Source organism: Anser brachyrhynchus (assembly GCF_964034855.1).
Source record: "Anser brachyrhynchus genome assembly, chromosome: 2".
Lineage (NCBI taxonomy): Eukaryota > Metazoa > Chordata > Aves > Anseriformes > Anatidae > Anser > Anser brachyrhynchus.
In genome coordinates this window covers 160,380,352-160,391,147 of record NC_137695.1, presented here as the reverse complement: position 1 = coordinate 160,391,147, position 10,796 = coordinate 160,380,352, and the positions used below count along the sequence as shown (strand labels likewise).

Sequence of the window (10,796 nt, the reverse complement as noted above, 5' to 3'; positions counted from 1 at the left end):
TTTCTCTGCTCTTCTTCCTCATCCTGCCTCCTCCTTCGTTTTTCCTCCTCCTCCTTTTTCTCCTCCTTTTTTTGTTTTTTTCCCCCCTCCTCCTCCCCTTTTTCCTCCTTCTTCTCCCCTTTTTCCTCCTCCTCCCCTTTTTCCTCCTCCTTCCCTTTTTCCTCCTCCTTCCCTTTTCCTCCTCCTTTTTTCTTTTTTTCTCTCCTCTTCTTCCTCATCCTGCCTCTTCCTTCCTTTTTCCTCCTCCTCCTTTTTCTCCTTTTTTTGTTTTTTTTTTTCCGCCTCCTCCCCCCTTTTTCCACCTCCTCCTTTTTTTCCTCCTCCTTTTTTCTTTTTTTCTCTCCTCTTCTTCCTCATCCTGCCTCCTCCTTCCTTTTTCCTTCTCCTCCTCCCTTTTTCCTCCTCCCCCGTTTTTCCCCCTCCTTCCTTCTTATTTTTCTCCCTCCTCCTCCTTCTCCCCCCCCCCCCCGCCACCACCTCGCGCCCAGTCCCACGCCTCCGTCCCCACCCAGCTGACACCCCCTGCACCTCCCTCCCCCGCCGGCACCCGCGGGTGACGCCCAGAGGCTCAGGACCCCCCCCCAAAACGCTGACACCCCTCTCCCGTGCCCGTCTCTTCCCCAGCTGCTCCCCGCCGGGACCAAGGTGCTGCGGCTCATGCCCAACCTGCCGTGCGTGGTGCAGGCGGGGGCCATGGTGTTCGCCCGGGGCAGCGGGGCCAGCGACGAGGACGCCGCCCTCCTCCGGAACCTCCTGACCTCCTGCGGGCTCTGCGAGGAGGTGCCCGAGTCCTACATCGACATCCACACCGGCCTCAGCGGCAGCGGGGTCGCCTACGTAAGCGCCGCCGCCGCCGCACCGCGCTCAGCGGCGGCGGAGACCCCGCTCCTCGTAGGGTCGGGCCCCCCCCCCCCCCCACCCCTTTTCTCCCCTTGGGTGCTTTGCCTTCCCCAGGTGTACCTGTTTGCCGAAGCCCTGGCCGAGGGGGCCGTGAAGATGGGGATGCCGGGTGCCTTGGCCAGCAGGATCGCGGCCCAGACGCTGCTGGTGAGTCGGTGCCGTCGCTCGCGGGGGGCTCCCGGGGGGCTCCCCGCGTCCTCCTCCTCCTCCTCCCCCGCGGTGCCCCGGCTCTGCGGCGCCTGCCGGGCTCGGCGCAAGCTCTCGATGTCACCGGCTCCTCCGGTGCTTCAGCACCTTGTCCCCCCCGGAAAACTGGGGGGAGGCGGGAGGATGCTGCGGTCCCCCGGGCGAAACGGAGGTCGGGAGGAGGTGGGAACGTAGACCCCTTCCTTTGCTCCTCACCCCCCCCCGGCCCCCCCCTCCGGCCCTGAGCCGCCCCGCGCACCCTCAGGGCGCGGCGAAGGTGATGCTGGAGACGGGGGAGCACCCGGCCAAGCTGCGCGGGGACGTCTGCACGCCCGGCGGCACCACCATCCACGCGCTGCACCAGCTGGAGAAGGGCGCGCTGCGCGCCACCGTCATGAGCGCCGTGGAGGCTGCCACCCAGCGAGCCCGCGACGTGGGCGAGGACTAGGGGCCGGGTCGGGGACGGCCACCTCCGTCCCGTCCCGTCCCCCCCCGGCGCCAGGGACCAGAGCTGCTGCTGCTTCTCGTCCTCCGGCCGTGGTGAACCCCCAGACCAAAGCCCTGCGGGGACCTCGAGCCCTCGGGAGAACCTGGCCGGGGGTGCCCACGTGGCTGGCCACCGCTGCGGGGCTGGGACCCAATAAAGGTGGGCAGCACGGAGGCAAGGCTTGGCTCTTTCTGGTCCCTTCGGTGCCTTTTTTTCCTCGGGGAGGCGACAGCAGTGGGGTTTGTGCCGCTCTGAGGCGCTGGGACATCGGGGATGGCAGAATCGGAGCGGCTGAGGGTGGGTGGCACCTCTGGGGCCATCGGGTCCAGTCCCCGGCTGGTGCCCAGCCCCACGTCCAAGCAGTTTTTAGGGGATCTCCAAGGGGGAGACCCCAGCGCCCGCCCCGGGCAGGCTGTGCCGGTGCTGCGGCGCCCGCGCGGCACAGAAGTGCTGCCTGGTGGTGACGCCACGGCGGCTGCGTGCCGGGATGGCTGCTGGCACGCGTGGCACTGAGACAGGGACGGGGACATGGCTTTCGGGGAGCAGGGCTGGGATGAATCCTAAAAATCACAGAATATCTCAAGTTACGACCTATGAGGACTCGTCACGTCCAACCGGCTGCACCAAGGGCCACCCAAAAACCAGACCCTGTGTCTGAGGGCGATTGTCCAAATCCTTCTCGAACTCCAGCAGGCTCGGGGTCATGGCCACGGCCCTGGGGAGCCTGTCCCAGCGCCCCACCACCCTCTGGGTGCAGAACCTTTCCCTAACCCCCAGCCTGACCCTCCCCTCTTGCAGCTTTGGTGGGGCCGGAGCTGATCCTGAGCCGCAGCGCCCGGTTCTTGGTTACCCATGGGCACCGGTGCCCGGTCCTCTGCTGTGTTTTGGGGGTGTGGGCACAAGGAGGGGGATTAGCTGCAGCCTGGCCATAAAAAAAATACTCGGAGCTCGCCGCTTGGGTGAGGAGTCGATCGCTTCGCAAGCCCCGATGAAGCTCCCTTCTCCTCCGGATGCAATTAGCGGGAGGTTTGGGGGATGCTTTGAAGATGAAAGGCGCCTTCCTGGCGAAACACCCAGGTGCTGAGCACCCCCTCCGGCTCCTGCTGCTTTGATCCATCCCCCGGGGGAGCAGCAGACGGCGGCCGGCGGCACCAAGCCCGGGGAGATGCGAGAGGCGGCTGCGCCCCTTCTTCCCCGGGCAATAGCGGCACGAGCCCAAAAAATAGCTTAATTTTCCCAAATCGTCCCCTCCGCTTCACTGGTCCTTGCCGGGGTTGCCTACCAGCAGGCAGCAGCCTTCATCGTTCTGCTAAGTCGCACAAAAATGGTTTAAATTACATTAATTAAAATATATATATATATTGCAAGTAAATTATTGCCACTACCTTGCTGGCTTTGCCAGTGGAGGGAAACACAGCCCGTCCTCCACCAGTTCCCTCCCAGCTGGGTGCTCGAAGTCAGCCACAGCTCAGGTTTTAGGATGTTTTAGGATGCAAAGCTGGAAGGGGGGAGCACAAAACGGGTCGGGCTCTACGCAACGTGCTGGCTCGGAGCCCGGCAGCGGCTGAAATTGGGAGGCTGGCTGGGTCTGAAGAGGAAAAATAGTTTATTTCTCCCGTAGTCCGAATATCGACCTTGGTTCCGCAGCAGTTTGGGGACGGGAAAGGACAAACGCCAGCTCCAAACCCCGATTTTGCATGCTGCTTCTTGCTGAGAGAGGAGACCGACAGGGAATTGAGGGAGCAGCACGTTAACCACTCGATGCCTACGACGCAAAATCCCCGTTTGACGCCGCGTTCTTCGAAGCTCTGCATCCATCTGGAGGAGAAAATAGGGTTTAAAGGCCACTACATCCACTTTTATTAGTTCTCGGTCTCAGCCGATGGGATTGTACTTGCGAACAGGGCTCGGAAGAAGAGGCTGAGCCCAGCTTGGAGCGTTTTGGGGACAGACGCGGCGTTTTGGGCACCGGGCGAGCCGTGCGCGGGGGCGCCAGGGACACGGCGGAGCGGCAGCTCCGAGGGACCAGTTACAAAAGACAACTTCAGAGCGGGAATAAAAATCCGTTTAATCTCCGTAAACTCTGAAATCATGAGACAAAGACCCGACAAGTAAAAAACACCCATCCCGCCTGCTGACACAGGGCACGTCGGCTTGAATGATTTTTTTTTTCTCCTTTTTTCAATAATTTGGCTAAGTAGGCTAAAATTTTATCAACATCGGGTCGAGGAAAGAGCTGCTTAATTCACATCCGATGCCCCCGGTATTTCACGACAGCTCCGGGAGCCGCCCCCGCTCCCACCTCACACAAGACACGGGGCAAAACAGGAGCCTGGACCCCAAAACTTGGTTTCACGAGGGCGCTGGGACGACGGGACGCGTTCAGCAGGTCTCCGTGGGTCCGGGTGCTGCCGTGCTGTCACGGGAGGGCTGCTGGCGACCCTCACCGGGGGATCTGCAGCTTGCCGGTAATCCCCCCCGCGTCCCCGTCCCAATCCAGTGCACGACGAAAGTCGTCTTACAGCAGCCCCAAATCTCCCCGGTTTCACAGGAAACCGTTTTGGCAGCGGAAAGGGCGTCACCATCCCCTTTAGGGCAGCACCCCGGGAGCGGTCCCGCCATCCGCTTGAAGATGCGAGGACACCGAGGCGATACGGATCCTACACCCGCATCGCCTCCCCGCAGGATCTGTCCTCCCCAAATCCCATCCCCTTTCCTCGAAGACCTTGGCCACAACCCAGCGCATCCGTCTTCGACGCCGCTGTGGGGTAGGAAACGCCCCAATCACACAGCTGCCTGCTCCGAGAGGCGGGGAATTACGGCGTGGAAATGCAGCTTGCCCCACGGTGCCGGCTCCTCAGGGGGGTCTCTCCGTCACCCTGCTTCCCCACGGGGGCAGCACGGACGCCACCCGCCCCATCCCCGTGGTGCCCGCGTTACCCAGGACCCGTCCTGCTCAGCCTCACGGGATTAAAAAAAAAAAAACAGCACCTCCTAAACGAGCTTAGGGTGGGGAACGACCCTCGAATAGGCGACGCGTGGAGGGCGTCGCACAAAAAAAAAACCCCGTTAGCCCTAAAACGTGACTCCCCCCCACACACACACTTCAGCCACGGTAACCCACGGGGGTCTGGGCCTCCTGAACTGCCCGTGCCGGAGGGGAGCTGGCACCTCCGCTGCCAGCCCTGCCAGGACAAACGGGGTGTCCCCAGCCCCGCGGGTGTCCCCAGCCCCACGGGTGTCCCCGGGGGGGCGAGGCGGTCGGTAGCCGACGGGTGGCCGGCCGCCCTGCCCTAGGGATCGGGGCTGCGGGCGCGCTGCAGCCGCTGGGCCATGCTGATGAGGGAGCGGAGCTGCACCAGCTTCAGCGGCCCCACTTGCCGCGGGTCCTGGCCCTCCAGCCAGCGCAGCGCCGTCTCCAGCCCCCTGATGGCTTCCCGGGCCGTGGGCAGCAACGGGGGGCCCCCTTCCCCGAGCCCGCCAGCCCCACTGTCCCTTCCACCAGCCCCATCTCCGGCAACCGCTTCTTCTTCCTCCTCCTCCTCCTCCTCCTCCACCCCACAGCCTCCGGAGCCTTCCTCCTCGGCGTCCTCATCCCCATCGTCCTCCCCCGCACCCGGGGCCGTGTCATCCAAGTGCAGCCAGTCGGCCACCTCCTCGGGAGCCAGGCGCTTGTAGGCCAACGCGGCCAGGTGGGTCAGGTCGCTGAAGACTTTGCCGTCCCCGCCGCCTTCCTCCCCGGCCGGCCGGTCTCCTCGCTCTTCCTCCCCGGGCTGGGGCTCGAAGGCGGCGCGCAGCCCCAGCAGCCAGCACTTCTCGATGGCGCCGGGGGGGATGAGGTCCCAGGAGAGGCCGGCCAAGTAGAGCATGTCCTTGAGGAGAAAGGAGCGCACGAAGTCCACGGGGCCCCCGGCGCCGCCGCCGCCGCCGCCCCCCCCGGCCGCGCACGAGACGGCCAAGCGCAGCAGCTCCCGTTTGTAGAGCTGCTTGAAGGCGGACACCACCCCTTGCTCCAGCGGGGCCGGGATTCGGCCACCCCCTCCGGCCGAGCCGTTCCCGGCCGGGCCCTTGGAGAGGAAGAGGGCGCGGATGGAGCCGTCGGGAGTCTGAAGCTGGGGGAGCTCCTCGGGGCCTCCCCAGGCGGGCGGCGTCGGGGAGCTGAGCAACAACACGGCCTTCTGCTGCAGGCAGCTCCGCCGCAGGTAGCGTTTGACGCCCGGCACGAAGTCCTCGAAGAACCAAGCCCTGAGGAGAGCCGGCCCCAACCTGGCCTCGGGGCCGTAGCGATAGCAAGCGGGGAATTTGTCCTGGTTGTGGTGGCGGAGGCTGGGGGGGTCGCGGAGGCCGCCGACCACCAAAGGCTTCAGCTTGTGGGAGCCGGTCAAGTTGGCGGCCAGCAACACGGTGACCCGTTGGCGGGGAGCCGGCCGCCGCCGCGCCGCCTGCCCGGGCAGCAGCTTCCAGTAGAGCCCGGTGACGTTGGCGTTGTAGATCTGCTCATCGCCGTAACCCCCGGCGTCGGTGGCCGGGGTCGGCGGCGGGGGCTCGGGGCGGGCGGCGGGCGCCCGCTCGTGCTCGGCGGCGGTGGCGGCGGGGAGGCCGCCCTCGCCGTAGATGCGTTGGCTGGAGATGCCGTGGCGCTTCTGCCAGCGCCAGAACCAGCCGGAAGGTGCACTCGGGGCCGTAGATCTGGCGGGCGAAAGCCTCGGCTTGGGCTTGGATGAGGGGCCCGGAGAGGGGGACGCCGTGCTGCCGGAGGGCGAGGAACCAAGCGTAGACGGCACGGTCGATCTCTTCCTCGTTGGCCAACCTCATCTTCTTGCGTTGGGTGCCCACCTCCCCCCCCAGCTGCTCCAGGAACCAGCGCAGCTTCGCCTCGTCCTTCAGCCAACCCCGCAGCGTCCCCCCCGGCACCCCGAAAGCCCGGCACACCGACGCCTGCCGCTCGCCCTTCTTCACCCGCTCGATGGCTTGCAGCTTGTCCTTGATGGAGTACGCCCGCCTCAGCGCCATCTTCACCGACACCACCCCCCCCACGCCCCCCCTCCCGCCGCCTCCCCCCCCCCGCCGACCCCCCGCCATCGCCGCCGCCGCCCCCCTCGGAGCCTTCTCGCCCCCCCGAGCCCCCAGCCCCACCCTCTTGGCCCCTTGCCCCCCCCCCAAGCCCCCTGCCCGGCTCCGTCCCCCCCCCGGGCTCGCAGCCGCCCCCGCCGCCATGGGGCGCGTTATAAGCGGGGAGGGGGGGAGGGGAGGGGGGGGGGGGGCGCCTTTGTCTCCGCTCCCAGCCCCGAGCCGGCCGGCGCCTAGAGCGCATGCGCGCTCCCTCTCTCCCCCCCCCCCTTCCCTCCCTCTCTCCCCTTCCCTCCCTCTCTCCCCCCCCCCCTCCCCGCCGCGCTGTTGGACTCTTCCCCGCTATCCCCGCCGTGCTTCTGGGCTGTACCAATCGCACCGCGAGGGGGGAGGGGGGGGGAGGCACCTCGCTTTTTTCCCCTCCCTCCCCGCTTGGCATCCCCCGGCCTCACCTCGCACGATGAAACGCTCTCAGCCGTGCCCTGCGCTTCCCGGTCCGCGCCCCGCGTCCCGTTCCTTCGCCCCTCCCCTCCCCTCGGCTCCCCCCCCCCCCCCCCGCCCCCCCCCGCCGCCGCCGCGCGTGGTTCGCGCCGCGCCCACAACCCCCCGCGCGCCGCTCCCTGCCCCCTTTTGCCCGGCGGACGCCGAGCGGAGCGGAGCCGCCCGCGCCCAGCGCCGCTGGTGAGTGACGCCCCCCCCCCAATGGAGCCCCCGCCGCCCCCGCGATCCCTTCCCCCCCTCACAGCGCCTCTGGAGCCCCTTCAGCATCTCCTGGCCCCCGGGGGGCGCTGCCCGTTGGGCCTCATCCCGTTTCGAGGCCGGGGGAAGGGGTTTTGGGGGGGCTTTTCCTTCGTGGGCAGCGAGCTGTGGGGTCCCCTGGGGGTATTTGGGGTCCCCTGGGGGTATTTGGGGTCCCCTGGGGGTATTTGGGGTCCCCTGAGGTATTTGGGGTCTGTTCCCCTCGTGCTGCCGCAGGGAACGGGGTCATTTGGTTTTCTGTCCCCTGTGGGGTCTCCTCCCTCTTTCTGCCTCCACAACGGGGGCGTCCCCTGTGTGTCCCCCCCCCCGCCCTCAGAGCCCCCGTGGAGGAGTTTTGGGGCGTTTTTGCCCCCCTCCGGTTGTGTTCCCTTTTCTCAGAGGGGCGTGTGCTGCCCCTCCCCAAATCTCCGAGCTCCTTTCCCTTCTTATGTCAGCTCTGCGACCTCCTCCAAGCATATCACCACACAGCACACCCCCACCAAAAAAAAAAAATACCCCATTTCTCCTTCCAGGCTGATTGAAGGGAGGTTTCAGGGCTCCCCCCACCTCTGTTTAGTCCCAGACCTGAGCGAGGAGGTTGTGAGAGCCCACAGCACCTGTTCTTTACCCCCCCAGGTCCTTGGCAAGGATTTTTGGAGGCTCGGGGGGGGGAAAAATTGAAGCTGGCAGCTCCAAACCTGAGCTGCGGCCCTGCGTCCGTCCCCCCCGCGTCATCCTTGCTCCGTTAAGGGACAGAGACTGCCGGGGATTAAGCTCAGCGAAGCCCACCCTGCTGGTGCCGAAGGCTCCGGGTAGCCTTCAGCTGGCCCCAGCCCAGCGCCGCGGTGCCGCCTGCAGCGGGCTGGGACCCGGCCTCGGCTCCGCTGCGTCAGGGCTCTGCTCGAGTCCCTTCGCGCTTTGCTGCCCGCGGGATCTGCTCGGCTCGCCTCGCCCTCTCCCCCTTCTCCTGCTTTTCCTTTTTTTTTTTTTTTCTTTTTCCCCCCACCCGGAGCTCAGGAGGAAACCCGGCTTCAGCCCCTCTGCTCGGGGAGCAGGCAGAGCCCAGGGGGAGCGCACGTGCAGAGGCTGCCGCCGTGCCCTTTTGGGATTGCCAAGGAATTGCAGCAGTAGCTCAGGGTGCTGAGGCTGCTGTCCTTCCTTTTCCCAGCCTTCTGCCCCTCCTGGTGGTCGCCAAAACCGGCATGGGGTTGTCCTTTCAGCCACCACGGGGTTGTCCTTCGATATCCGGACTGCTGCTGCTTTACCATTGATCGTAATCTGACATTCACAGACCTTTTTGTGCTCAGTACCGAGGGGAAAACGCCTTTGCTGGGCCGTCGGGCTGCGATCCTGTCCTCTCCTCTTCTAGGTGTGCCCTTTTCCTCCCTGACTTTGCAGGTACGCCTTTTTTTTTCCTGTTCCTCTTGCCGTCGACTGTGCTGTTCCATCCGAAGGCGGCTGCTTCTCCCCTCTCTTCCCCCGCTGCCGCTTTCCCAAGCCCTCGGTTGGGTTTTCGTTAGCGATCGGCCCCCGTCGCGGCCGGGGGGGGAGCAAAGAGTCGAGATTTCAGGCGGCTGAGGTTGATGGCGGCGGCGGCGGCGTTTCCCCGTGTAAACGGTTGCATGGAGCTTCCTCTTAGAGCGGAGGTGATCTGACGAGGGCAGAGCCGATCCGGGGAGTGAAACCGGCAAAAAAAAAAAAAGGAAAAAAAAACCTGTACCACGCAAGCCTTAGCGCTTCCCTTCGCTTCTGCTCCCTGCGCCGACCCGGTGCCCGCGTTGAGGAACCGCTGCGAGGTGCCACCGGCCCCCCTGGTGCGAAAGCAGCCTGTTTTTTTTTTTTCTTCCCCGCCTCGGTTCTCTGAACTCGCTCTGAATCACCAGCGAGCAGGGGAGGAGCGGGAGGACTGCTGTTTGCCTCGAGAGCAGGTAGGTACGGGGCAGACGTGGCTCAAATACTGACCGGTGCCTCGCCGGGACGAAGCCTCCCGCAGGGCTGCGGCGGAAAGGAGCAGAATCGCGCCTGTGGACCTGCTCCTTCCCCTCCCGCCGCCTCCTGACACCCCTCCGATGCAATTCATGTCTCCGGGGAGCTGCAACAAACACTTTTACAGCAAAAAGACGCCTTTGCTGTACGGCCCTCGTGTCAGGAGGGACGTAACGCGCTCCTGGAGAGAAGGACCAGCTTCTGCTAAGCCAAGACACGGAGCCGACCAAACTTCCTCCTTTTTTTTTTTTTTGGCTGCAGCCGCAGGATGATGCGTCGTGCGCCGCGGTTTTACCTAAAAAGTAGCTAAGATTTAAGGGGGATAACGCCGCCAAATAGCTCAAGCCCAAAGCTTTTGACAGAACAACAATAGAGAGGGTTGACAGAAGGACAGCGGAGACCTTTTCGGGGCCTGTTTTTAACGTCGGGCACTGTCCTGCAGCGCTGGAAGATTCGTTCTGGCTCCAAAACGCCCGGGAAGCGGTGAGCGGACAACGAAAAACCCTTCGGGCTTTTCGTCGGCTCTTCAGGAGCTTTTTGGGGGGGCGTTCGCCCGAGATGCTTCGCTACCGGGGAGCGTTTGATATGTGGCGTTGAGAAATAGGAGTGGTAGAATTTGTTTTTCCGTTGTGAAGCCACTGGAGGAGGAAAACTGTCGCGTGTCTTGGGCCTGGGCGCTCCTGGGCTCGAGGTCCCTTGCTCAGCTTTAAGCTTTTAAAAAGAAAGCTCCGGGCGTTAGGAGTCCAAGCTTACCCGTTTAAAATTTGCTCCGAGACCTCTGAGGAGCTAAATTCGTCCCTTCAGATGAACGCAGAGCAGAAATGCTGGTTTTTGTTGTTTTTTTTTTCCCTTTCTTGTCTGTAAACCCGTTGGAAATGGGGTCCTTGGTCCCGAGTGAGCCTCAGCTTTGACCTCTACGGAAACGTGGGGTGCTGCGAGCGTCTTGGGCCTGCTGATGCCTCCTCTTGGCGGCGTTTCCCTCTGCCGAGCCCTTCCCCGGCAATGATCTCAGGAAACCACAACCCTTCGAATTCCTCCGAGCTCCGTCAGGTGGGGAATTCGTGGTCGCAAGGCTCGGGGTTTGCGCTCCCGGGCAGAACCAGCCGGCATCGCGTGGTCCGGGACCGGAGAATCCACGTCTGGCCGGGCCGCGGAGGTGCAGCCTCGTGGGCATGGCCCTGCTCGTTAATCCTGAAGGGATTCTGCGAGCTTGCGCGCATCGTTTTGAGGATTTCTCTGAAAAATTCGGCTGAGCGTTGGCCCTGGCGTTCGCTTTCCATCTCCCGCACGAATTACTGCGCGGATTGCCGGCTCCAAATAACCGCAGTCGTGCAAATTCAGGACCTGGCACTCCGATCCTTAAATCTCGGGGATTTCTTTAAGGGTTTGCTCTTCGCCCTTACCTGCCTTAAACCCGAGCTTCGCTTCG

General features: G+C 64.3%; 1 protein-coding gene and 2 long non-coding RNA genes across 3 annotated transcripts; 2 read left to right on the top strand and 1 right to left on the bottom strand.

The window, feature by feature from the left end:
• Nucleotides 1-577: 577 nt before the first annotated feature.
• On the top strand, nt 578-1,751 carry PYCR3 (pyrroline-5-carboxylate reductase 3). The gene is made up of 3 exons (XM_080582128.1): nt 578-837; nt 955-1,047; nt 1,352-1,751. Exons 1-3 carry the CDS (start codon nt 658-660, stop codon nt 1,532-1,534), a joined length of 456 nt encoding a protein of 151 aa, XP_080438254.1. The 5' UTR covers nt 578-657; the 3' UTR covers nt 1,535-1,751.
• Nucleotides 1,752-2,580: 829 nt separating this feature from the next.
• On the bottom strand, nt 2,581-7,171 carry LOC308190557. The gene is made up of 2 exons (XR_013947320.1): nt 7,096-7,171; nt 2,581-3,391 (listed from the first exon to the last, which is right to left on the bottom strand). It is a non-coding gene; the product is annotated as an uncharacterized lncRNA (long non-coding RNA).
• Nucleotides 7,172-7,261: 90 nt separating this feature from the next.
• LOC308190556 lies at nt 7,262-8,666 on the top strand. The gene is made up of 3 exons (XR_013947319.1): nt 7,262-7,324; nt 8,018-8,193; nt 8,550-8,666. It is a non-coding gene; the product is annotated as an uncharacterized lncRNA (long non-coding RNA).
• The last annotated feature ends 2,130 nt before the right edge of the window (nt 8,667-10,796 follow it).